Below are 26,218 nucleotides of genomic sequence, written 5' to 3' on the forward strand. Positions count from 1 at the left end.
CGCGACACCACTTCCGCCTACGTCACGCACACGCCGGCCAAGGGCGGAAGGCGGGGACTTCGCTCTTCCGGCCTGGCCTGGCGTGAGTAACCGCCCTCCCCGGGTCCCCTCGGACCTTACGGATCCGCCGACGGCGAGGGTGACTGGACGGAGCCGCTTGTATTTAAAATGTTCTTTTTTTATTTGTCGTTTAAAAACAAACTTGGAAGAAGCAAAATCCAAAACTTGCCCTTTGCCTCTTGCAACATAAATTATGTACAGTTCAGAATGATCGCCGATACAAAACATGCCAAGGACAGGGCGCCGGGGGTGGAGGGAGAGAGGGCGCTTTAAAAAAGGGAATCATTTCATCCGTTGTTACGAAGGACCAACCTTGCTGTACAGGATACACACAACACAAAATAAAGTCTTCACGGGATTCACACTTGTCAGCGATTTATTTTTTAAAAAGGGGGGAGGGTCCTGGAGGTGAGGGGAGAAGACTGTAAAAGGGAAAAACTGAAAATTGAATATGTGCAAGTGTAAACCAACCCAAAATACAAACACGGGGGGAGGGGGGCGGGGGGGGGGGAGGAGGAGGGAATTCAGATGCAATTATACAGGCGGGGTACTTTAAAAAAAAAAAAAAAAAAACCAACAACCAAAATTCCAACCTTGTAGCTTGGGTCTGAGTTAGTTTATATAAAAATTAAAAACTGTATAAGGTTTCTTCACTAAATTCTACAGGACTATCGGATACCTAGCATATGCTTACAAAGTCTGCCCCATCCCCTTTTCCCAATCCCAGGGCCCAAGCCCCAACCAGAGCCTGGCTCACAGGAGCCAATCTCCCCCTCCCTGTAGCCTAGACCTTTTGCTCTTGGAAAAGGAATATCCAATGGCTTTGGGGGCAGCAGCCCAGTCTCCCCACTGTCTGATTTAATGACAGCGGTTTCTGTGGGGGTGGGGGGGTGTTATTCTCTTAAACATTTGCAGCTTGAAACAGTTGAGGAAGCAGCTTAAAAAAAAAAAATCTCCCTACCCCCATCAATCCGCAACCCCCCAAATTCAAAAACAAAACAAAACAAAAAACCTAAAATCACAACAGCGACCTTGCTCCCCCTCCAGCAGGCCCGCCCATCCACCGCCACCAAGCCCACCCCTACACTCCAGACATTTGATTCTTGAAAATATTAATTACAAAATGCCCTTTGCCCACAGCCCCTAGGAGAGAACTGCATATAAGCTTCATCTTCATCCCCACGCTCCCTACTCGAGAGGGGTCTGGGGCCTCACCCACCCCCGACCTACCCCTACCCCCCCAGGAAGAGGTTCAACTGCAGCACAAGCTTGGGCAGAAAGGGGAAGGAAAGGGAGGCAGGGAACCCATCACCCTCTGGCTCCCCCTGGGGCCAGCTCACTTTTGTGCGTTATAACATAGTCCAACTATACAACGGGGGTGAGAATTGCCCAGCCTCTATACCCCCACCTTACAGCAGTCACAGCCAGGGGGTGGGGAGGAGGGGGTGAGGAAAAGGGCGGTAGGTTGGGTAATGGAGGGGGCCCCCCCACAAGGGGAGCTCCATGTGTCCGCCCCACACCCCCCTACCATTTATAAACTGGTTTTGTAAAAAGAAAATAGATATATTTATATAGAATATATAAAGCACAAAAATTAGTAGTTTTACATTTGCTCTCCCCGGGGGTGGGGGGAGAGGGGAGGGTTCTCACCTCCAGCCGGCTCCCCCATTCCCCACAAGACTATGTACAATCCCATGTATAAATAGATAAATACCCCCCACCCTCCCCGCGCTGACACTAAGCTCCCCACCCCCACATCACCACCCCTTCCCACCAGACCAGCAGCAGTTTGGTGACTGAGGGAAAGTGGGAGCTCCGGGCCACACCCTGCCTCACTGGGTATGGGCATGCCACTCAGGGATAGCCCTCACCCTACCACCCACCCACCCCATCCAGGGGCTGGAGGGCAAATGGGCTCATGATGGGGTTGGGAAAACAGGAGGGAGATATCCTGGTCCTAGGTTTAGCACACCCCTCCTGCCCCCATGTCCAGATGGAGAAGGAAGTCCTAGAGCAACTAGGGGCCAGTTATCCCCAATCTTCATCATCATTAGCCTCAACCACCATCCCATGCCCATAATTAAAAACAAAGATGGATTTTTTGTTGTTGTTTTTCTTCCTCTTCCTACCCCCCTTCCACCCACTCAGAAGAGGGCAGTGAGGCGGAAGAGAGGGTCGGGGCAGTAGGGGGCTTGGAGAGGGTCTCACATTTCAAAACAGCAAAAAATCCAACACTTAAATGAGGTAGGTGTGGGTGCGGGGTCTCCTTGCCCGGCTTGCCTGGCTTGCCCTCCTGGGCAGCTGGGCGCCTCTTTCCCGTTCATGTTGCATTTGTCAGAGTGGAAACAAGGAAACACAACCCATAGAGAGACAGAAACACAGAGGAAAAGAGGGAGACAGAGACAGATTGAGAGGGAAGGGGATGGGAGTGAGGGTGGGGGCAGGACCCGGCAGGCAGGGCCAGGTGTGGGACCCGGCCTTTGGGATTGTCAAGCTTAGTCAAGTCTCTTTGCAGCCTTGAGTTGGGCCGGAGAGGTCGGTGGGAGCAGCAGGGCTTGTGAGGCCCGGCCACACATCCTCCTCCCCCCTCCCTGCTGCCTCCCAGTTGCTTCTGGGTAGTTCCCGGCCCATATCCCCCTCAAACCTGAGATGCCCAATGGCTGCTTCTGTCTGGCCCCTCCTGGAGCTGGGGGCAGAGATGCCAGCCTGGGGGCCGGTGGCGGGGAAGAGGGTTGTCCCTGGTGCCCAGGGTGGGCTTGGCCTAGGGCCCTCTGCCCCAGCCTCCTGCTCCAGGGGCTCCGGTCAGCCGGCAGCCCCAGCCCTGGGTCCTGGCTCTGGCTGCTACCTCTCTTCCCCCTCATCCCTTTCAGGGAAGAGGTTGGGGGTGGGGGGACTCCCCTGCCTGGTAGCCTCTAAGCTTCTTAGTTCATCCATTTCCGACAGTTCCAGGCTCCACAGTGGCAGGGGATCTTGTGCTGATCGTCCTCAAAGTCAAACTGATAGTCATAGGTCAGCTGGAAAGAGAAGAGGGTAGAATCGATGCCAGCCCCCCAGAGGGAGTGGGGGGAGGCCAGAGATCTCCTCTGATGGCAGTGGCCTTGGAACTTGGCTCTGGGGAATAGCAAAGAGGGGGCTGCTTTGTCACCCACATAGGACACTTCCTCACCTCCTCTCCTTTGGGGATTCGCCGGCTGGAGATGATGATGATTTTATCCTCCTTGTCAAATGTCACAACTTCCGCCACACAGTTAGGGGCACAGGAATGGTTAATGTACCTAAGCAGCGGGCCAGAATTGAGTATGCCAGGCAACTGAGTCGGGATGGTTTTGGTTCCTTCTTGGCCCACCCCGAACGTCACCCCCAGCGACCCCTGAATTCCTCCTTTCTCATTCCTCTCTCACCTGGCAGGGCCTCCGGTCAACGTAGCATCAATTACATGTTCGTTGTTTATTCGGAACATGTAGATGCCGCGATTCTAGAAGGGAAGAAGTAGCAGAAGTGGGAAGGGTATCAGGGCATGGCAGCAGTGCTGGTGGGGGGGATCCCGTAGCAGACTCGGGCTGTGGGCTTGTCTTCATTTCTTATTCTGCCTTTATCCCATCTCTCCCCTCCCCTCCCACAGCTTTCCACCTGCTCCCCTGACCCCATTCTGCCCCTTGGTCCTCGAAGGAGCACGGACCACGAGCCAAGACCGCCCCTCTGCCAGCCCTTACCTGCTCCTCATAGATTTTCTCCCGCCGGTTGGCCACCTCATTGCGAATGATGGTGCCAATATATTCGATGACCATTGTGTGCTTTTCTAGGTCCTTGGCGGCATAGAGCCCCAGGCCCTGGATACGGGAGCGAGCCAGGTACACGTTGTTCTTCCACTCAGTGCGCAGGCGCCGGTACTGTGATGACTTGGAGTGCACAAACTGCTTACTGTATGGGGTGTTGGTCTCGCCTGTGAAGGTGCTCTGATATGCCTTGGACATGCTGGTGCTGTTCAGGGTGTGAGGCCTGGGAGGTGACACAGGCCATGACAAGACAGCTCTCCCTCAGACCAGGCACACAACACCCGCCTCCTCCCTGGGATGTGCAACATGCCAGTTAAGGGCATGTGCTATCTTGGAAATGGGAGTGGAGGCATGTGGCTCTTGGCTTTGATGAGACAGCCACTGATTGTGGGGACCCTTCCAACACCCTGAGTGGCACAGAGAGCCAGGATGGGAGATGGGGGGGGGGCACCAATTCCCGTACACTGAGCCCACTCTCCCATCTCCCTGCCTTACACCACCCTCCTACCAAGCATTACACAAGGCCACACTCTTCTGGGGGGGTCTTCCCCAAGCAGCCCAGGCCTGGCATTTAAGCTCATGATTTGCTCAAACATCTGATTTCTACCTCCTACACATACCAGAAGCCCTGAAATTGGGGGCCATGTCTACCACACTGGGCTGGATTTGAATTAAAAGTGGCTCTGAATTCATAGCCAAAAGGTGGTATCCTTTCCTTTCTTCAGACTGTCCCCTTCTCTGACATATAACGTTGGGCTCAGTGCAGGGGAATGACTGCTGCCTGGCACGACGCCTTTTCACCACCCTAGGGCACCAGCCAAAATCCTGCCCCTCCCAGAGCAGTGGTTTTCAAACGTTTTTGATTCTTTTTTATTTAGTAGAGATCTTTTTTTTCTTTAATAAAATGTTACTGGCATTCCAATACATGAAGTAGATGTTAAGAGGATGCCTCCGGTTGAATCCAATTTGGGGAAGGGGGAGTTCTGCACGGGGAGGGCCAAGTTCTGCTTATTCAGTTTATGTGTTCCAGGACTTTCTGAAACACACACAGTTTGAAAACCACTGTTGTAGAGCATCAAGGACTAGGAATGACTGGGCTAGTAGAGCCTGACGCTCCACGACAGCCCAAGAGGCAACAAGAGGCCTTCGAGAAAACCCTGCTATAAGGATTGTGCCTCCCTCTACCCAGGGACCAAAGTCAGGCTACTGTGGCACACAGAAAGAGCAGTGCACCACGAGTTGGGAGGTAAAGTTCTGGTCCCAGCTGTGTGACCTTTGTCTAGTCACTTAACCTTTCTGGGTCGCAGTTTTCTCAGCTGTAAATGGGGGGTCATACCACCTGCCCTACCTACCTCATAAGGTTGTTGTGAGGATCAAATGAGATAATGGATGTGAAAACGCTTTGAAAAAAAAAGTATAAAGTGCTATACAAACGTAAGGTTTTATTATTTTTCTATTATATTTCTAATTATTTTTGACACCAACTCAGCCTGGGGAAGGGAAGGTGACCCTAGCCTTTATGGGGCGTCTCAGGTTTGGGAGAATCACAGGCCCCCTGGAAGCAAAATAAGAGAGGAAGGAGGTGACTGGCTCCCTTATCAACTTCATAAAATTTCACCACTGTCTACCCAGAACCTCCCCAGCAGCCATTCCCAGGGGGCCCAAGATGAGTCTGCCTCAGACCCCAGGTCAACCCAGGACACCTGAGCAGGGTGGAGGAAGAAGAAAGGGATAACCTAAGTGACACCTGCATCCCCTCTAATCAGGAGGCCTAGGGTGAACCCCTAGACCTTTATAATCGGCCGGAGGGCTCCTACCAACCCCCACTCCCGGATCCCACGGCCCCCATCCCACATGCTCACCGTTTGTAGTGTGTGAGGATTTTAGGCTCCGATCGGGCACAGCCAGTGGGATTGATCATGAGTGGCAGCTCCATCAGGGGGTGGCGTCCGTAGCGGAATAAATAGTTTTGACAGCTCTCCACTCCAGGCAGCTGTGGACACAGGTTGTGCTTGCCTTAGCCTGAGCATTTCAGGGGCAGGAACCAGAGTTCCCGGTGCCCACGTGGCCCCCAGCACCCTCCTTACTGATTCAGCTATGCGCAGCACGGCGTGCACCGTCAGCCCGAAGAGCTCCTCGCCCTTCAGGTACTCGGGGAAGAGCCGCAGCATGTCAGCCTCTTTTCTCATGGCGGCCACAGGCTCGATGATGCGGTTCCACACAGCTAAGGGACAAGGAAAGAGAGTAGCCCTCAGAGGCAACTTCTGTTGCCTGACCTCAGCCTGACCCTGAGCCAGAGCCGTGGTTGTTTTCTGGAGCCTGCCTACCTCCCGCCATGAGGCTGTGTGGTTCTTCAAGGCCCCCCGAGCTGGCCTCCCAGTCCCCTTTTCCCTCAATATGCCAGAAGGCTTCCTACCCTGTAGGGGCAGCAGAGAGCCCTCTAACAAGGAGATGGGTGACCCCAGGGCCCAGGAGACCCATCACAGGCCTCAGTGCCTGACCGAGAGCCGCAACAACACGCATGCTTTGGAGCTGGGAAGATGTGGGTTCGGGTTCTAGTATCAGCCATGGGCCTTTATGCCAATACTCCAATCTCTCGAAGGCTCTTTTTCTATACGTGTACACTGGGCAAAACAAGAGTACTTACCTCACAGGGCTGCCACGGACAAAACAACCTATGTCAATCACTTACTTTAGTTTGTGGCACACAGTCCTTGCTCACTTATTTCTATCCTTAACGCTAAAACTCAGGGCAAAAGAATTTTTTTTTTTTTTTTTTTTTTTTTTTTTTATGGTAGTCACAGAGAGAGAGAGAGAGAGGCAGAGACACAGGCGGAGGGAGAAGCAGGCTCCATGCACCGGGAGCCCGATGTGGGATTCGATCCCGGGTCTCCAGGACCGCGCCCTGGGCCAAAGGCAGGTGCCAAACCGCTGCGCCACCCAGGGATCCCAGGCAAAAGAATTTTGATGGGGGAAAAGCAACCGTAAGGAACTCATGGTTAGGAATAGGGTAAGTGATCCAGCTGACGCGGTCTCAGAATCGTATTCTTTAGTTCCACTGAGGATAGGAAAAGGAGCTAAAATACGTGAAGTAGACAAGCAAAGTATCTTCAATCACAAAGGAATTTAGGGTGACTAACAGAAGCTGAAATGCTTTCTCTGGGGATTTTTAAAAGAACCCCCCCAAAAAAAAATAAAATAAAAGAACCCCCACCTGCCTGAAGCCAGGGGAGGAAGATCCCTCACAAGGACCCTGTGGATCCCTTCCACTAACACATTAGCATTTTGAGGGCCCAGTGCTCACCCTGGGGGGAGGCATCCGTGAAGACCAGATCCTCCAGGCCCTGCTCCATGACTTTGATGACGAACTCTGGCCTTCCGTTGTTCTCGCCAATGGAGCAGCGGTAGCAGCAGCGGCGGTTGTTGGTGCGGAGGCTCCAGTAGATGCGCGTGGCCTCATAGCCAACGGGATAGAGGGCAGTGGCACTGTGGAAGTCAGCCATCTGATGAGGGAGCAGCTGTCCGATGGCATGGAACACAAGGCCCCCCACGCGGAACATGTGCAGCCGCTCTCCCCGCTGGATGATGCTGGCGATTTGCTTCACCTCATCCCGCTCAATGTAGACCCGCCGGAAGACAGCAAAAGAGCTCAGCTCCTGTTCACAGGGCCCCTTGATCTTATGCATTGGACACAGCATGGTCTTGTCCTTGAAGAACATGCACTTGGCGCGGATGGCGCAGGCAAAATGGTAGACGTTGGGGCAACGCATTCGATTGCAGCTGCTGGTGGCGCCAGTGCGCTGGCACAGGGAGCACTTAGTGAGCAGCCCTCGGTGCAGGGCGACCTCAACGTTCATCAGCGCCCCACCCTGGGTCTCGTACACCTCTGTGGACCACAGGGCACAGTTGAGGTGCACCCACAGGTCCAGGTCCAGGTTCAGCAGGCGCGCCGGCCCATCAGTGGCCCCGTCACCCTCCTCATGACAGAAGCAGCAGCGCCGCATATCACGAGGCACCTTGTCGGGTCGCAGGGCTGTGCCGAGCTGTTCCATAAACTCTGCCACTTCCCGCTCGTCCTCCTGCCGCCCACTGCCCTTCTGGATGGTCAGCAGCAGCCGCAGCCGCTTCCAGCGCACCCCTTTCCACTTCTTGAGGCGAGGGGGCCGGGAATCTTCACCTTCTTCAGGGGGCCGGGCTCGGGGCTTGGGTCTGGCTGACTCAGGGGACGAGGCCAGTGGCAGAGGCGATGGGACTGGTGGCTCAGCTGAGGGTTCAGCCGGGAGTTCAACCAGGGGCTCAGCAGGGGGGCTGGCAGGAGAGGGTGCCAAGGGGGACGGGGGCGGGGAGGGTTCCTCAGGAGGCGGGGCTGAGAGCTGTCGCACATCCAGATTGGAGACGTTGTAGGTGTAGCTGTGTTGGGTGGGGGGCTCTGGGGCAGGGCTCTCCTAAGGGAGGGCATGTGTCCGGTATCGTTAGTGCCAGCTCCTCGTTCCACTAGCCTCTCACCCACATTCCACTCCCAGAAGCCCTCTGCCTTCTTGCCCTAGCGACACCCACCCTCTTTTCTCCCCCAGACCCACCTGTTTCAGGAGGCTCAGGATGTCTAGTTGGCTCTTGAGGGTATAGCCAGGCAACACTGCATCAAACTGTTTCAGCCAATCAGGGCCAGCTTCCGGGCTCTTGCCTCCCAGACCCTTTTCTTTCCCTCCTGCAGGAAGGAAGGGGTCAGAACCTCCCACCAGAATCACTCCCTGCAGGTCCCAAGGAGATTTCCTGCCAAACTCACCAGGGCCCTCAGCTTCCCCCTTCTTAGGCTCAATGCCTGCCCGGGCAGGGCTCTCTGGGAACAGCACCTCATAGGAGTTGGGGATCTTCATGCTTAGCAGCTCTGCCACTGCCACCATCACACCATTCAGGTTCTGCCAGGGCAGGGAAGGGGACGGGAGGACCATGTCGGCAGTGTGGAGCGGGCGCTGCCACCAATGTGGTGGGGACAAGAACACCCAGAACCGCACTCCCCAAGCGGCCACTCAGTCCTGCCCTTTCACACATTTCTTTCATAGCACCTCTCCCGGACTGCTGTGGTCATTAGTGGGCGCTCCCCAAGAAGGGACCCATGCCCACCAAGTTTCAGACGGACACACACTATATTCACAACTCGGAGACTCATGATACACATTAGCAATTTACAGGATCTGAGGAGTCTTGTACTAAAGAAACTTGTTTTGTGGTTTCAACTGGGGTTTCCAATTTTCTGACCACAAAACCCTGTCAACATTAAAAAAATAACAGAGTTCCACCAAACGTGACTGGGGACACGCTGTCTTGCAGCATGTCGCATTATGTGCACTCTCCTTATTTGCTGACTTGGGTCTATCACTTGACTGTGAGCCCCTTGAGGGCAGCGACCCCTCCTGCCTTATCTACCCTAATCCTGCAGCCTCCAGCCCAGGCATTCACGCACAGTAGGCCCTAGTACACAGTTCTGAGCGACTGAATTTATCCACACAAGCTCCAGGGACTGCCTTCTGACCAGGGTCCCTTTGGCCTCCAAGGTACCCCCAGGACATACCTTGGCCGCAGCAGCAGAGACCGTCAGCATGACCGACACCTCGCTTCCTTTGCCCTTTTCCCAAGTTGTGGCAGGCAGCTTTCCAGAGGTCTCCAGGTCCAGGGCCCCATAAGGTTTGGTATCTGGGAAGACTGAACGAGAGAGGGACCTGTGTAGGCTCCAGCTGCCTCTCTCCCCTGGGCCCTGACAACCCAGCCACACCAGGCTCCTGCTCAGAGCAGCCTCTACCTGGGATACTGGCCCGAGGAATTATGGGGATAACAGGGGAGAGAGCCCGGTCTTCCTGCTCCCACCGGCCTGAGCCCAGCTGAGGGAAACGTGGTGCCTCCTCCCCTAGGATGCTTTCGGGGGACGAAGCTGGCACAATGCTATCAGGAGAATCGCTGTCCTCGTCACTTTCCATCCTAGGGGCCAAAAAGAGACATTTGTTGGTACAGTCCTTCGGACTCCCTCTCCCGAATCTAGAAATTAGTAGATGTCATAGCCTTATCTGAAATCTGCCATTGGCCAAAAGAAAAAGTGAGGCACCCTGCCCCCCATCCCATTCTTTATCCCCATTTGCAGCCACCCCCACCTGACATCCTCAGTCTGATTGTGAGGGGGTGTAGGCAAGGCGGCCAGCAGGTCTAGACTCTTCACCTCTGAAGCATCTGAAGGGTGGGAAGGGAGAAGAAAAGTCAGGCTGGAGGCCAAAGCTGATGGGGCCTTCTCCCCCATATTTCAGGCCTAACTAGTGTAAGATCTAACTTAGCTCTCATGACTGCTGCCTGCCCACCCACCTACATACCAGGCTGGGGCAGGTGAGCTTTATTTATCGAGCCTTTCCTATGTGCCAGGCACTGGGCTTTGTTTATCAGCCTTTAACAACTCCAGCAGAGGAATATTATAACACCTATTTACAGTAAGGAAATTGGGGCCCACACAAGTCGTTCATGTTACTTAGCCATGCTAACAGCTAAATGAATATAGGAATTGGAGAATTCAAATCTAGATTTTAGTTCTATACCCACTAAAGCAAGGCTGCACCTCATAGACAAAGGCCTCATCAACACTCTTCCTGCCAACCGCCTCCTCGGTTGCGTGTGCTCTGGACTCCTTGCTTCCAACAAATCAGCCCTGAGAAGGCCCTTCCTTATTTCAGGTACATGGTCACGCGCACACACAGGACAACGTGCAATCATTCCTGTCTCAAACCCTACGAGAGGGCACACTGCCCCGGCCACCAAGTCCCACCAGAGAAGGAGAGGCCCACTCTGCTCCTGACTTACCCCTCAGCGTCCCTTCAGTATCCCGGGCAGAGGCAGCATCCTTGGGGTGCTCCCCCAGCTCTTCGGATGGAGTGACACCATTCACCATCTTCTGCTGCACCGATGGGGGTGGGGTGGGGGGCAGCGACGAGGGTGGTGTCGGCGGGTTACTCAGGTTATTCTGGGGGTGGGGTGGGGTGTTGTGTGCAAGATGGCAGAGGGAGAATGACGTAATCTCCTGGCCCCACACGACATCAGCGATTTCCTCATTTCTCACTCCCACCTCCACCTCCCCAAGAACCTTGTCATCCCCCAAAGGTATTGCCGTTTTTCTGACCTTGGTAAGCAGCTGGGAATAGTAGTCAGGGCCAGTGGGCAGTGCCCCACTTCCAAAGGCCCCCCTCAGCTGGCACTGCCCGTTGACTGGGCAGCCACTGCCGAAGGGAGCAAAGAGGCTAAAATTGGCGGTGATGGTAGGCTCCGTTAGGGGCAGCAGGGACAGCTCCTAGGAGGGGCAAGACGACAAGGTTGGACACCTGCAGTGTGTACATCTCTGCCACTGCACAGCTGGGGGCCAGGGTGCCCCCTATCCTGGGATGGGACCAGGGGGCTGGCTCCTAGGGGTCACCTGTTTCAGCTGTTTCAGCAAGGCCTCGCTGGCCCTGACCCCGTCCTCCTTCCGCAGCTTCTTTCGGGAGCTCACCAACCTGTCGCTTGCCTTCTGTACCCGCTTGGGCTTCGGTGTCACAGGCTTCCTTGCTGCTGTATCCTAAGCCGGATAAACCCACAGTGAAGGCTGCTGTCTTCCTCGGAGCCCTCACCTCTCCTGGGTGAACCAGACCTGCTCACGCTGCCCCGGTTGCAGTCCCCACTCTATCTTCTCAATCTATCTAGAGCACTCACCTCCTTGTTGCTGGGGGTACCCTGTAGTTTCTGCTCCAGCCCAGCCAGCTTGCTGTCAATGTGCCCGTTGATCTCAGCTCGCAGCCCCTCGGGCCCCCGCCCAGTGCTGAGTTGCACATTCTTTGCCCGTAGAAGCTTCTGCAAGAGCAGATGCCCGGCCTCTGAACGGGGGCCTGCCAGCAGGAGGTGGTTGCTGGTACCTGGTGCCCCTATTGGCTCCCCGTTGGCCTCCCTCTTCACCGCCTGGGCTCCCAGGGCACATGGCTCTTCCCGAGGCTCCTGCTTGATGCTGAGATGGGGTGGCTCAGGCACCGCCTGCCCATTCACCTGCTCCAGATGCCCAGGTACCAGGCTGCTCTGCTCTGGCTTCTGGGCTTCTACTAGGCTGTCTGGAGGGTCCCAAGGTCCCAGCCCCTTGCCGAAGAACGTATCTGCAAGCTGGGCAGCAGCAGGTGAGACCCTCCCAGGAGGCAGCTCCAAGGATGGCCCCTGGGGTTTTGGGGTCCCTGGCTGGGTGGGAGGGAGCTGGGCCTCAGAAGGGAGCTGGGACGGGACCAGGGGGCTGGCTCCGGGGGGCTGTGAGGAAGGTCTCTTTGGCTCTTGGGGGCTGGATGGTGGAGGAGTGGGATGGACAGGGCCGAGAACCGGTCCTGTGGCTAAGGCTCCTTGTGGGGCGGGGAGCCGGGGTGGGCCCTGAGGTCGAAGCCCCACCCCTAGCTCCTGGAGGGGGCCTGTCTGGGATCCAGGGAAGCCCCCAAGTTGGGGCTGGCGGCCCAGGAGGCCCTGGAGGGGAGAGGGCTGGGCCCCGGGTTCCTGGTAGGGTGGGGCCTGGCGCACTGCCTGACTCTGCTGCAGTTGCCGCTGCATGAGGAGTGCCTGTAGCTGCTGCTGCTGCTGCGGGCTCAAGTGCCGCAACTGGGGGTTTTTGGCCAGGACTCCTTGGAGCTGCGCTCGAAGCTGACCCACTGTCGGCATGACTCCAGGCCCAGGCAGGCCCGGTCCGGACTGGGGGACAGATCCTGCTTTGGCAGGCTGCGGCCCGGCATTATTCTGCACTGGCCGCTCTAGTCCAAGGGGCTGTTGGGAGCCCAGAAGGTTCTGGGTCATGGTCCCAGGCTGCTCCCCTAAAGGAACAGAGGATTGGGCCAGCAGGTGGGGCATGGGTGAGGCCTCCGAGGATGAGCCGCTGCCTGCTTGCCCATGGCTTCCCACAGTGGCTGTGTGGAGCAAGTTAACTTGCTGCTGCTGTGGCCCTGGGAGCCTCAGAGGTGGCTGCAGCTGCACAGAGCTGGGTTGTGGCTGGGTCTGCGGCTGGACAACCAGGAGCTGTGAGTCCCCAGAGAGTGAGGGCTTCACCTCCCCAGGTTCAGTGGCTGCCGACTCAGGAACAGTCCCTAGGGCTAGTGGTGCCCCCTGATGTGTGGATGGCCCCTCCGTGGCCTCTGGAGGAAGAGCTGTCTCTACCATGCTCTGCTCCTTGCCCGTCAGCAGGACAGTGGTGCCCAGGGCTCCAGGGCTAGAAAAGTGTTGTGAGGGCTTGGCGGGCATGCCGGGGCCAAGGGGCACCTGCTGCTGTGGCTGCTGCGGCTGCTGCTGCTGTGGAGACAGTAAAGTTCGACTCTGGTTCAAGAGGCCCATCTGCTGTTGCTGCTGTTGCTGCTGCTGCTGCTGTTGCTGCTGCTGCTGAAATTGCTGCTGCTGCTGTTGCTGTAGCTGCTGCTGCTGCTGCTGAAACTGCTGCTGCTGCTGTAATTGCTGCTGTTGCAGTTGCTGCTGCTGTTGCTGTTGGAGCTGCTGCTGCTGTTGCTGTTGGAGCTGCTGCTGCTGTTGCTGTTGGAGTTGCTGCTGCTGCTGCTGCTGCTGCTGCTGCTGCTGCTGCTGCTGGAGCTGCTGCTGCTGCTGCTGCAAGGCGGCCATGGGCTGAGTGCTGAGTTTGGGCTGCCCACCGTGTGGCATCAGGCCCTGCTGCAGATGGGAAAGGCCTGCCATGGATCCCTGCTGTTGGTGCTGTTGCTGCTGTTGCTGCTGTTGCTGCTGCTGCTGCTGGGCTGTGACCAGCCGGTGTCCCATGAGGCCCTGACCCTGCTGTGCCAGCTGGGGGGAACTCAGCACCCGGGACTGGGTCAGAAGCACCTGTCTGTGAGGACCCTGGGGGCCCAAGGCTCCAGGGTGTTGCTGCTGCTGCTGTTGCTGCAACACTGCTACCTGGGCAGGGCCCAGCATGCCCTGGGGCCCCTGGGGTGGTTGTGGGGACAGCTGTTGGACCAAGAGGCCCTGACGGCTGCTGGGAGGCAGAAGCCCCTGGGGTTTGGGACCCAGAGCCTGGTTTGCCTGTACACCCAGGCTCTGCTGCTGTTGCTGCTGGACTGCCACCTGTCCTAAGAGGTGCTGTTGCTGCTGCTGTTGCAGTTTCTGGGCTAGTTGCATGCGCTGCTGCTGGAGCTGCAGCTGCCTTTCCTGTAAAAGTCTTGAATCGGGTCCTAGGCCTCGAAGAGCCAGGTTGCCTGGGAAAAAGCCCCCTGAGGGGCCCCCCAAGGCCCCAGCTCCACCAGAGTGTTGCTGTTGCTGCTGTTGGGCCAGGGAGGTGTTGAGGAAAGGGCCACCAGGCTGTCCAGGGAGTGTCATGCCTCCTGGGGGCAGGCGAAGACCTGCAGCTTGCCCACCCGGAGGCCCCTGTGGTGGCTGCAGCCCATGGCCCGGGAGCAGCTGACCAGGGAGCTTGGTGAGTAGCCGGGGACTCTGGGAAGGGCTAAGGGCCAGCACAGCTGAGTGTTGCTGCTGCTGCTGTTGTTGCTGCTGCTGCTGCTGCTGCTGCTTATTCCGATACTCTGCCATGAGATTGGTGTGCTCCTTCTGCTGCTTCCGGACCTAGCACAGGAGAATTGGGAAGTCAGCTTGGAGCCAGCCCAACCGTGCCCTCCCTCTTGTTGGGCTCCTGGTTGCCAGGCTGAAGTCTGCTTTCCGTACCTGATCCAGCTGTTTCTGGATCTTGCTCTGCTGCTCCGTCACCAGCTTGAGCTTCTCGGCATCAGCCTCCGGGAACTCACGGCCAGCCTTTTTGGCAGTGCGCTGCTTGGCGCACAGAGCCTTCCGAGACTTGCGGTGCACACCAATCTGCTCCTCTAGCACCTTCAGCTGCATCTGTAGGAGCTGTTGGGTATGAAACAGCCATTCCTCATACTGCCGCTGGTCAGCCTCATCTGAGAAAAGAAACAGGGTGTCGGGACCTGCCAAAGGGAGCTCAGAATCCCTCTTCCTCAACCATCTGCCCCCAGCCACTCCCTTGCACACTCCTCCCCATCCCCATACTCACTGATCACTCCCTGGGCAAAGGTGGGCGGGTTGGGACGAGGCTGGGAGGGGTCACCAGCACTCCGCTCCTGTGGTGAGAGAAACTTGCTGAAGGGTCGTTGTTCCATAGCAGGCCCTAAGCATGGCCTGACTGGAGAGGACACACGTTCCTAATCCCACCTGATCACTTACCTGGCCACTTCCAGCTGTCACATGGTTCTGCAGATCACTGCCGGGCCCCCCTGAGAGCCTCTGGGCTAGCAGGGACACTTGCTGCCTGGAGTCCGCCACAACAAAGGGGATGGGATGTGTAGGTCATGGAGAAAGTTGAAAGGCAGAGAAGTAGGACAAGTAGGGAGGGGGACAAAGAAGGAGAGGGGAAGGACTAGGAAAGGAAAAGAGCTGATCACCCCCCACCTCCCAAGTCTTACCTGTTCATACCAGGTGCCACTCCAATGCTGCCCTGAGCCATCACCTTCTTGATGCCTTTCAAAGCCACCATCTTGGCCTTTGCAATGGGATCAATGATATCTTCTGCCGCAAATTTGTCCAGATCTGGAGAGGGGAGAGCCGAATAAGCTGGATATTGGAGTCAATATTCCCCTCTATGTCTGCTGTGCCTTCCAACACCCAACACCTTGGCCTCCGCCGAACCAAGTAGGACAACGGAATGGCAAAATAAGGGTAGAAAGACCATTGTACTAGAAGCCAGGCAGCCTGGGTGACTCAGCTTTATAATTCATAGGAATGTGGTCCTGTTTTCACTTGCACAGCGCTAAGAAGAGATATTAAGTAAGGATTCGTGAGGCCAATACATCACTGTCATTTGACTTCTCTGAGCCTCAGTTTCTTCCTCTATCTGACACAGCTCATGATTCCCTACTCTGCCTATCTCATGGAACTACTGAAAGGATCAAATGTGACACAGACTATGAGTACACTGTATGACCCAGAAAACATTCTTCAAAGAAAATATTCTTAGGGCAACTAGTACAGCCCAAGAACCCAAGATGTGGGCACTGTGACAAAGTCTTAGATGCCAGAGCTGTTTTGGGCACGACATACATCACCTATAGCCCACTTTCTTGCCTGCTCAGGGTCCTGGGTAAAAAAGGAGAAATAAGCAACCACCCAAAACTTAAAATCTTCCTAAAATCTCACACATTGTGTATTTCTCTACTGCTCACAAAAGTTAACTCTCAATTTTTTAAAGCACTAACCAAACTCCCTCTCCTCATACTCTGAGAGAATAGGTAAGAGGATCAGAAGGCCAGGATTCAAACTCTAGCTCTGTCAGTTGTATGAACTGGGCAAGATACTTAACCTCCAAGCCTACTTCCCTTTCTATAATTGAAGATAACAGCAGTACCTATTTAATAAATTTGTTGTAATTCAATCAGATGACGAGCGCAAAGTACATGGCAGGCTGCTTAGCAAATAACAATTTAATAAATGCTACTATAATTTAAGATCTTTCTTAACCTGGCCCCACTTCTTACATGTCCAAAATTAGGGTAGTACCCACTCACTTCCCTCCATACAGAGTCCACTCCTGCCTAACCACTTCACTGCTGTCTCCAAACGTACCCGCTGGCTTCCCACCAGCAGTCTCACTCAAGCCCTCGCCCCTACCTGGACTGCTTTGTCCTGCACCACTTCTCTCCCAACTCCCCATTTGCTGGTCTCGCCTCAGCTCCAGAGCCTTTGCTAATCAGGCTTCATGCATTCATTCCATTCATTCCAACATCTGAATGCCTGCTATATGCCAGGCACTATTCCTCCCTTCGCAAAAGCTCCAACACTTCTGCCTGCACTGCTAGTATGGCATTTAGCCCATGCTCTTTGAATCCCACTTCCCTTAGCTGGGGATGATTATAGGTCCCATAGCACTAGTGTCCACTTGGTGGTAGCAGTGATCACCCCTAAATAACTAAGCTAGTGCCCCTGGCTGAAGTTACCTGTATCCGGGAAGAAGCTGTTAGCCAGTTGCTGCTGCATGGCCAGCTGCTGAGGTTTCATACACATAGAAGGTGGCATGGTACCCATGGGCTTCTGTGCCAGCACTGGCTGGGAGCTCTGCTGGGGCACCAAGCCTGCCTGCCCTCCATGCTGCCCACTTAGCATATGCCCTTGATTGGATACCATGGCCATGGATGGGGCCAGACGTTGCTGCAGGGCATGTGCTGGTGGCTGGGTGGGCATCAGTGGTTGCGCCAAGCCTGGCTGTCGGGAACCTCCAAGTCCTAGGGCAAGCTGCTGTTGGGGTCCAGACAAACTGGGAGAAGAGCCCTCGTGTGGCAAAGACATGGCCTGGGCAGGGCCTGGTGCAGACAGCAAGGAATGTTGCTGTTGTTGTTGCTGCTGCTGCTGCTGCTGCTGTTGCTGAACAGGCTGCAGCTGTGCGGAAAGCTGCTGCTTCTTCTGCAGCTCCTTCTTCTCATGCTCCAACAGATCCTCAATGAGTAAGGGCAACTCACTGGCTACCAGCGAGCTCTCCATCTTGTCCAGCTCATCCCCAGATGCAGTATGGCCACCGGGCAAGGTCAAGGCCTCACTCTCCAGCTCAAACTTTTCCAGCAGAGAGGACCCTCCTGGGCCACTCAGCGGGCTGGGGGTCAACAGGTGAGCTGGTGGTCCTCCCGTGGCCCCAAAGGGGCCCTTCTCAGTTGTGTGCCCACTGCTGGAAAAGGGTCCTGTGCCCATCCGGGTGTCCCGGCTGCCCATAACGCTCTGACCTGGCTTCAGCCCCAGGCTTAGGGAAGTGGTAGCAGGTGCCGGCTCTACCTTGGGGGTGGTAATGGCAAACTGGCAAGGGGAAGGGTGGCGCCCACCTTCCTCCACCTTGGGCTTCACCTCTGGAAGCACTGATGCCAGACGGGGCTCAGAGGCATCAGCAGCAGGTGGAGGGCGTTCCTCAGGGCCCAAGGATACTGGCTCCACCCCCCGCAGAAGGGCCTCCCGCTCTGCCTTTTCATTGGCCGATTCCACCAGCCTTAGGTGCTCATTGAAGATGTCCTTCTTGTCCCCAGTGTCCAGCTCAGGATCAGTGTAGGCCAGTAGATCAAACTCATCCCCGTTGAGCAGGTCATCCAGGTGGGGATCATTGGTCTCCAGGTTTTCCAAGGTGCCCAGCTCATCATCTCCCTTGGCCACATCCACACCCAGGCCTAGGTGAGCAAGCTCCTCATCATCCTCTAGGGCCTTGTGGGCATCAAACTCATCGTCCAGCTCAGGATCCTCGCAGGGTAACTTCCCAGCTTCCAGGGCCAGAGGAGGAGGACGGCCAAGCTCAGTGCTTGAGGGGGGCCGGCTAACCAGCTCCAAGCTGGCGGGCAGGGAGGGACCTTTGGTGTGGGGTATTGGATGGAGGCTGTTGTTCAATTCAGGGGCCGGGGGTGCTGAGGGTTTCTGTGGGGGAAGGCCTGATACGGCTAGGCCTCGAAGCCCTTCAGGAGCCATTCGGTGGGAGTCCTCACTTACTGGGTAAAAACGGGGTCTCTGAGGGGGGCCCTGACCAGGAAATGGAGCCCCCCCAGGTCCTAGTCCCTTCTGGACATTGTGCCGCAACTCAATGAACTGGGCAGGACCAGCTGGACCAGGCACTGGCTCTCCGGGGCCAGGCAGGCGAGTGGGAAGTCCCGCCAAGGGGGAACCCAGGGCTTGGCGGCCCAGTTCAGGCCCAGGAGTTGACGGAAAGCGAGTAGACATGGCAAGTCGCATGGAAGTGGCTGCCGTTGCCTGCTGCTGTTGCTGCTGCTGCTGCTGCTGCTGCTGCCACAGTTGCTGCTGCTGCTGCTGCTGCTGTAAGGGCAGGGACCCAGGGTAGGGCGCTCGCTGATAGAAGGCTTGGGAGCCTCCCACCAGTTGCCTGGAAAAACATGCAACAGTCAGTACGATGAAATCAGGATGGAGAGCTAGAAAACAGGCTTAGGGCAGCAGGGAAGGATGGAGTTGCTGCAGTCAGAGGGAATGGGGAAGAGTTAAGTGACACGGGGACAAGGATCAGCCATGGGAAAACCAGGGGGAGCACACACAGGTGGGGAGGTCTGTTCCTTTGCTTTACTTCAAGGGAACCCCTTGGAGCCTCACCGGCTATTCACATCCAGAGAAGAAGGGGTGGCTGGTGGAGGTGGCCGGGAGAGTCGGTCATCACCAGGAAAAGCCCCTGGCCCCAGGATGGGGCCCCCCAACTTGCTTGGGGGCAGCCCCACAAGGCTGCTCTTGTCCTAGGAGAGACAGAGATAGATGAGGGGGGCCATCTTCAGGACCCTGAGCCCCTCACCCCTTGCCACTCTACCTACCTGGGTCCCAGCGAAGGGGGTCTGGCCTCGACTCAGCTGCTCAAAGGCAGGGCTGCTGGGCTCAGCACCCCAGCTGCCCGGGGGCCCCACAGCTCCTGCAGCTGCCGCAGCTGTCTCCTTCTCCTGCCGCAGGGTGTTGCGCTGGATCTGCTGCCGAATCAGCAGCTCCCGGAGTCGCTGGCGCTGAGCAGAGAACAGAAAAGTGGGGTAAGTCCATTCTACTCTAACCACAGGGCTGGCACAGAGACAGCAAAGGTATTGTGGGGGGTGGGGGAGGTTTGCTCCAGGATGTCTACCTACCTGGCGCTGCTTCTCCAGTTCTGTTTGGCTGAGGCTGGACAGGCCTGGGTCCTGGGTACCTGGAAGTTCAGGTGCCACCAAAGAGCCGCCCATTCCAGCCCCTGGGTCTTCTCGCTTATCGACCGGAGAGGTGATGCCTGCCCGCTGTGAGGCTCCATGGGACAGGTAGGGGAGGGATCCATCGGGTGCAGGTGTGGGTAAGACTGATGGGGGGCGTAGCGGGGACAGCCCAAAGCCCTCTCCTGTGGACCCGCTGCTGGATCCCAGGGGGCTGCCCGATGGGTGGAAATTCCCTGTGGCTACTGCGTAGTTTGTGCTTTGAGGCTTGCCCAAGGTAGGGCCAGGCCCAAAATGGCTGTTGATCCCATGGGGTGGAGGGAGACCAGGCTGAGGGACAGGGGGCTTTAGGGAAGGCTCCCCTACCGCCTGAGGGAAAGTGAAACGCATGGGAGAGGAGGTGCCCACAAAAGCACCCGTCCCAGGGGACCGGGCGAAATTTGGGGGCTGTCCACTTGGGACCTTAGCATGGAGCTCACCTGTCGGCCCTGAGGGCAGGGCTGCTGGGAAGCCGCCAGCCCCCAGTGGAGTGTGGGCTAGAGGCCCAGCCTTGAAGGCAACTTCAGGGGGCTGGGGTCGGGGTGGCTTATGCAAGGGGGCAAATGGGTCACGGGACTGAGGGCGTGAGGGAGGACGGGAATAGGGGTCAGGGGACTGGAAGCGAGGGGTAACAGGGGATGGGCAAAAAGCCTCGGCAGACAAAGGACGGGGTGTTAACGGAGACTGGGAGCTGGACTGGGACTGGGGACTGGCGGGCACTCGGGAGAAAGGGTCTGAGGGCAATGAGCGAGGAGGCAGGGCACAGCAGCTCTCGGGAGGTGGGGGTTGGGGCCGAGGGGTCAATGGCGGCTGGGCATAGGGATCAGGGTAAGGGCCAGGGCGAAAGATGTCCGAGTGGCTGGGGGAAGAAGGGGCCAAAGCCTGGGCAGGGGGTGGCTCCTGGGGCCTTAGGCCCAAGCCCGGGCTCTGGGGCTCTACCTGAGATGCCCGAGGGGTCAGGGGGGCTTTGAAGACATCGGGTGCCTTTAACTCCAGGCTGCCCAGGTGGGGGCCTGAGGAAGGTGAGTCAACAAAGCCTAGGTTTGGGGGCCCGTAGCTCGGAGAGGATGCCCCAAGCTCTTCCTTCTTCACCTCTAGGGCCTTCCGAGACTCGCCAAAAGGTGGGGGCGACAGCAGGGGTTCGGCAGCCTTGCCTCCCCCTATCCCTGGGCTCTCAGGCACAGCCAGGTTGTCCAGTGAGGGGCAGCGGGGTTTGAGAAAGGGGTCAGGTGTGGAGGGCTGGTGTCGGGGGGTGCCAGGTGGGGTAGTGTGGAATTCCCCTGGCTGGCCAGTCCCAGGACGAGATGAGGCGCCCAGCGTCAGAGGCGGCGCGGGGGCCCCAGTCGGACTAGGATAGGGAGGATAGGTAGGTGGTGCCGTGGGGAAGCGAGGCTCCAGAGCGTAGGCGGGGGCCAGTCCAAAGGGGTCCTGCGAAGGCACTTGGGCGGGCACCTGGGGTGGGAGCTTGAGGAAGAGCTCACCGGGCGAGTCGGGGCCGGGCACTGTGCCCACTGGCGGCTTCAGGAACCCGTCCGCAGAGGTAGACAAGCCGGCGGGGGTTGTGGGGCTGCCAATGAAAATGGTGGGGGCAGCAGCAGGGGGCGGACTGCCCAGTGCCCCTGGCTGGGGGGGAATGCGGAGATGTAGGGCTGGTCGGTCAGTCTTACGGGCCATGTCGCCCACCTTGGTCTGCTTGTTGATCTGGCTCTCAGCCTGCTATAGGGGGGAGACCAGGCACAGAGCAGTCAGGCTGCTGTGGCAGGCCCTATGTCCCCCATACCCTCAGAGAGGCCCCCCGGCTACAGGATTTGGATGGCATGGCCCGGTCTGGCCTACACTCACCTTTTGCACCTTGTTGATGCGGTGAGCCGCCCGGTTATCTTTGGCCTTTTGCTGAGGAATACAGGACACAGCCTTAGGCCTACGACTCAGTTTCGTGCCCAGCCCCCATCCCTCATGTCACTCACTCCCTACCCAGGAGCAGATCCCTTCTGGCCCAGTCGCTTTAGGAGTGGGAAATGGAAAGAACTGAGGTGAATTTCCCAAAGACATCCTCAAGCCCCAGTTTCCACCCAGACACAGGCTCCCTGCCATCTCACCAGGTAGGGGGCTTTGTCAGCAGCTGGAACTTTTCTCCAGAGCTTCATGATTTGTTTGCAACGGCTAGACCAGTCTGGAGGGCAAAATTGCATGTCGTTAGAGGAGACCTGGCATGCGAACCCTGTGCCACCGCATTACCAGGCTGTTGCCCTTGCCCCCATCCCATGGGTACCTGGGTAATCCTGCTTGAGATTGGGAAAGTTAATGTTGGCATAGAGCACAGGCGAGATGGTGGAGAGCTGGCCCAACTCCTCATCCTTCTCCCAGCGCTGAAGGCTCCGCTGGTTATAGGAGAGCCCGTCGCCCTCACCCTCCGTGGTGGGGGTGGTGGGGGTGGAGGGCGTGGTGCCCCCCGAGCCTGTCCAGGGGCTGTCTGGCTCACCGGGTTCCGGGCTAAAGAAGCCCCCGCGCTCCCTGGGGCGCAGGGGCAGAGAGTCACAGAGGGCAGGGATGCCAAGCCCCACCCCAGACAGACTGCCTGGAGCCCCCAGGTCACTAACTAAGGAGCAGGGGGGAAGTGTTGCTACAGCAGCACCCAGGAGTCCAAGGTCCCCTCCCTTGGCACGGCCCCAGTGGGAGGGAAGGGACAATAGGGACTGCCCACAGAAGTTAGGCATAGATACCAACCTAGAATCCAGAAATGGGGACTGGCAGAGGCCTGGGTAGGAGTCCATTGGGCTGCTGGAGGGGAGATTGCCCAAAGGGAGTCCACCTACAAGAGGCAGAGGATCAGAGAAAGGGGGCAAGACACCCGTCCTGGGGGCAAGCCTGGACAAACCTGGCCACCCAGTCTTCACACCACTCCCAGCCACATCACCTTGGAGAAAGGGCCTCTGCAGCGGTGTACGGCTACCATCTGGGCCAGGGGTTCCGCAACCCAGGTGCTGCTCTCGTTCAGAACCCAGAACATCCTTGAAGAGCTGCTGCAGGTCCTTGGATTCCATCTTTGGCAGTTCTGTGGGGGGTTGATGAAGGATGCTGCTGAGGAAGACTGGGAATTTGAGGGGACACCCCAGGAAAGTTGCCCGGGACTCCCCATTAAAGCAGCTGTGCAGATGGTAGTCCCACAAGTAGGACCTTCTTCTCCCACAGAGGATGCTTATATCCGAAGGAGTGTGGGCCATAGCCTCACCTTCTGTGGGAATCCTATCTAAGTCAGAGCTAAGCATCCCTTCACCCGGAGTGCCTGGCTTCTCGGGGTCACTGGGCACTGGGGATGCCTTCACACCTCCATCTTCAGGTCCTGCAATTGCAAGGAGACACCTGTCAGCCACAGACAGCGTAGAGGCACCACACTGGCCACCCTGAACCACAGAGAGCATGAAACAGTTTCCAGCCCCCAACCCAGATCGTGCTCAGGGGCAAAATATGTTGACAGGCAAAACCAAGACAGGACACATTCTTCCCAGCAGCCCTCACCTGGTGTATCAGCCTTGCCCTCAGGGCCACGGGATTCTTCATCTGCAACATCCGGACCATCATCTCCTATGAGCAACAGTCCCCGCTCCAGTCAGAGATGCCCTACGCTTCATGCCCAGAATGGGTCCCCAGCTCCACAGGCCAGGGACTTGGCCCACCCTCAATTCCAGGAAACGAGCCTGTTCCCTACCAAATCCCCTCACCAGCTCCTAAGCACAGGGAGGTTGGATCCCTTCAGATCACCTCACCCCGACATGACTGACCTTTCTGTGAGGTGGGGAGCTCCTTCCTATCTGAGCCTCCATCCCCTTTGGCTTTTGGGGTTCCTAGGCCAAAAGTTGGCCGGCCCATCCCAACTGCAAAAAGGGCCTTCCGGCTCAGGTCCAGCAGCTCCTTCCCAAAGAAGGCTTCCTGAGGGAGGAGGAGGAGAACTGGGCTTCTTCATGCTCTGCAGAGCAGGCCTTCCCTCACCCCACAGAGCCTCAGACCCACCTGCAAATAAGCAGGAAACATGTCTTCCAGTTTGCTCTTCTTGCGCCCTCGCCTCTGTTGCTTCTTTTTCTCATCCCCATCAGCTAAGCTCTGGTCCACAGGGCCCTCAACAGGCAGGTCCACAGGCATCACTGGGGACAGAAGGGAAGATGTCAGCCCCTCTCAGGGAACACCAGGCATGCTGCTCCCAACGCACCTGAGGGAGGCTTTTGGGCTGCTTTCTCCCCAATGTCAGTTGGGTCCACCACCCTCTTGGCCCTACAAGTGAGCCCTCACCTCCCAGGCCTCCCTGGCAGTGCCCCATAGTTCCTGTGATTCCCCACCTTCTCCCAGGCCCCACTGGAGCCCTCACCCGTCTCACCCTCGTCGGGCTGCCCATCCCCACTCAACACCTCCGCCTGTGCAGCAGGCCCCTTTTTCACACGTGTGTGGGATTTCCGCTGTCGCACCATGAAACCACCGATGCCTACGAGGAGGCAGAGCCGAGACTGAGAAGCCGCTGGGGGACCTGGTAAGCTATCCCCTGCCACGCACCTCCCCATCCCAGGGCCTCACCAGGCCGATAGGGTTTGCGTTTGCGTTTCTTGCTTTCCTCAGTCTCTTCTCTGCCAGGCTCCACGTCAGGGCTGACGGGGCCCTCCAGTTTCATTTCACATTCCATGTGCTCCACGCCACCTGTGTACGGGCACAGAGAGAGAGGGAGAAAGATCAGAGACATGGGCCCTTTTAACCTTGTCATCCTGCCACCCAAGAACAGAGTGCCCAGTGCCTTGCTACAAAGCCATGTGGCAAGACCAACAGTGGCTCCAGGGGGACTGGGAGAGGCAATGCTGCCCCAACCAATGCCCTACTCTCACTGACACCCTCCCACTACATGGGCACTTCCTGAGATTCCCCCGCCTGACCTTCACCCTTGAGCAGCTCATCAGCGTCCAGGTCCCCATCCTTCTTGTCATCAGGACCAAGGGCATCTGAGGGCTCAGAACCCTCCAGCCCTGCCTCGCCTGGGAGGCCAAGCCGTCCTCGCCGCTGGCGCCGCTTGTGCAGGGGTGACATGGTAAGGTTACGCAGCACGGCCATGCCCGTTTCTGTCAGCCACACGCCCTCGAAGCGAAAGTACTGAGGCTCTGCACAAAGGGGAAGAGCATGTAACCCCTGGATGGAGGCCCCAGAGAAACCAGAACTCTAAGTTTCAGCCTAAGTCCCCAGCTGGGACAAAACCAGCAAAAGACAGATCAAAGTGAACACTGGCGCATGAGGGTTGGAAAGGACAGGCCACTGACAGGTGCTATCTGAGGCCTGAGTTCTCTTTCAGTGACCCGGAGGGGTTCATGGAGACCGCTACTACAGAAGCCTGACTTTGCTCATGACTAACACTAGCTCACCAAATATACTCTCTAGCTGCCTGGGCCTGCCGAACGCCACCAAACAGTGTCCCAGATGCCAGGAGCAGGGCCCACATGCTGCTGGAGGAGGCAATGGCCACAGCCTCCTTCACTGAGGAGAAAAAGTTCTATTCTGTGCTCTCTGAGGTGAGAATCTGGAAGTGCGAAGGTCATGCTTGCCTAGCGAAATGAACTCTACCTGGGAAGATGTAGGCTTTTGTTCTCATCATAGGTTTACCACTAACCTACTGGCATGACCTTGAGCAGACCACTCAACCTCCAAGGATCTTAGTTTCCTCCTCTGAAAATGGGTAGAGGAAGTTGGGGGGGGTGGCAGGGGCTGGAGCTGGACTAAATTTTTTTTAATTTTTATTTATTTATGATAGTCACACAGAGAGAGAAAGAGAGAGAGGCAGAGACATAGGCAGACGGAGAAGCAGGCTCCATGCACCGGGAGCCCGATGTGGGAGTCGATCCCGGGTCTCCAGGATGGCGCCCTGGGCCAAAGGCAGGCGCCAAACCGCTGCGCCACCCAGGGATCCCCTGGAGCTGGACTAGACGGTGTCTAGGTCTCCTCTGGCCTTGGCATTGGGGATTTCTGTGACTCACCTGGCTCTTTCACCTTCATAGGCACCAACTCTGGAGGTGCGACAGGCGCTATGGAAGAGACAGACAAACCAAGGCAGCTTGAGTCCCAAAGCAAGACCCCCCTGCCCTGACCCCTCACCACTCTCCCCAGCACTTGGCACTCACCAGCAGGCTTTACTACATAGGGCTGGCAGGAGACACAGTCAAAGCCCTCATCGGCCGCCTGCTCCACATCATCCTCCGTGAAGAGGCTCTCGCAGCCAGCATGCATCCACCTGGAAGAAGAGAGACCACAAGAAATAAACCCAGATAGTGCAAGGAGAAGAACAGGGTAAAGGCCTATATAGGGGAAAGGGCCATCCTCACCGTTCACAGTGGCGGCACTGGATTAGCAGGTCCTCTTCCACGTATGGGGCGTGACAGATAGGGCAGGTCACCAGGCTGGCGCAGGGGCCGCAGTGTGTGTAACTATTTTGCCATTCACAGTGGAAGCCAGGGGAGGCGGCCCCACACTGCATACAAGACACACACCTGGTGGAAGCAGAAAGACAGACCCTTGGTACCTAACCTTCCAGAGGCACCTGGAGGCACCTTCACACTGAGAAGCGAGCAACCAGTCCTGCCTCCTAAATCCAGCCTCTTCCATGTTAGCAACATCACATCCCTCCAACATCTCTGGCCCAGGCCC

At 57.1% G+C, this 26,218-nt stretch overlaps 1 protein-coding gene across 1 annotated transcript in view; it reads right to left on the reverse strand.

The window, feature by feature from the left end:
- Positions 1-160: 160 nt before the first annotated feature.
- The window catches only part of KMT2D (lysine methyltransferase 2D), a 39,323-nt gene continuing 13,265 nt past the window's right edge, over positions 161-26,218 (reverse strand). The window contains exons 17-55 of the mRNA XM_041736336.1: positions 25,897-26,061; positions 25,696-25,805; positions 25,552-25,599; positions 24,463-24,684; positions 24,113-24,232; positions 23,919-24,023; positions 23,558-23,688; positions 23,329-23,476; positions 23,066-23,131; positions 22,779-22,889; positions 22,464-22,601; positions 22,274-22,358; positions 21,819-22,060; positions 21,646-21,719; positions 21,389-21,439; positions 19,451-21,262; positions 19,151-19,333; positions 18,939-19,075; positions 16,808-18,717; positions 15,281-15,404; positions 15,042-15,126; positions 14,872-14,938; positions 14,526-14,758; positions 11,559-14,426; positions 11,284-11,424; positions 10,993-11,160; positions 10,677-10,836; positions 9,983-10,058; positions 9,637-9,812; positions 9,409-9,539; positions 8,623-8,755; positions 8,417-8,544; positions 7,141-8,281; positions 5,924-6,060; positions 5,699-5,829; positions 3,774-4,059; positions 3,462-3,535; positions 3,227-3,335; positions 161-3,074 (exon numbers count right to left, since the gene is read on the reverse strand). Coding sequence (XP_041592270.1) covers positions 2,982-3,074; positions 3,227-3,335; positions 3,462-3,535; positions 3,774-4,059; positions 5,699-5,829; positions 5,924-6,060; positions 7,141-8,281; positions 8,417-8,544; positions 8,623-8,755; positions 9,409-9,539; positions 9,637-9,812; positions 9,983-10,058; positions 10,677-10,836; positions 10,993-11,160; positions 11,284-11,424; positions 11,559-14,426; positions 14,526-14,758; positions 14,872-14,938; positions 15,042-15,126; positions 15,281-15,404; positions 16,808-18,717; positions 18,939-19,075; positions 19,151-19,333; positions 19,451-21,262; positions 21,389-21,439; positions 21,646-21,719; positions 21,819-22,060; positions 22,274-22,358; positions 22,464-22,601; positions 22,779-22,889; positions 23,066-23,131; positions 23,329-23,476; positions 23,558-23,688; positions 23,919-24,023; positions 24,113-24,232; positions 24,463-24,684; positions 25,552-25,599; positions 25,696-25,805; positions 25,897-26,061 — 12,319 coding nt within the window. The 3' untranslated portion in view covers positions 161-2,981. The remainder of the gene's footprint in view (positions 3,075-3,226; positions 3,336-3,461; positions 3,536-3,773; positions 4,060-5,698; positions 5,830-5,923; positions 6,061-7,140; positions 8,282-8,416; positions 8,545-8,622; positions 8,756-9,408; positions 9,540-9,636; positions 9,813-9,982; positions 10,059-10,676; positions 10,837-10,992; positions 11,161-11,283; positions 11,425-11,558; positions 14,427-14,525; positions 14,759-14,871; positions 14,939-15,041; positions 15,127-15,280; positions 15,405-16,807; positions 18,718-18,938; positions 19,076-19,150; positions 19,334-19,450; positions 21,263-21,388; positions 21,440-21,645; positions 21,720-21,818; positions 22,061-22,273; positions 22,359-22,463; positions 22,602-22,778; positions 22,890-23,065; positions 23,132-23,328; positions 23,477-23,557; positions 23,689-23,918; positions 24,024-24,112; positions 24,233-24,462; positions 24,685-25,551; positions 25,600-25,695; positions 25,806-25,896; positions 26,062-26,218) is intronic.

This window comes from Vulpes lagopus, chromosome 21, assembly GCF_018345385.1.
Source record: "Vulpes lagopus strain Blue_001 chromosome 21, ASM1834538v1, whole genome shotgun sequence".
Classification (NCBI taxonomy): domain Eukaryota; kingdom Metazoa; phylum Chordata; class Mammalia; order Carnivora; family Canidae; genus Vulpes; species Vulpes lagopus.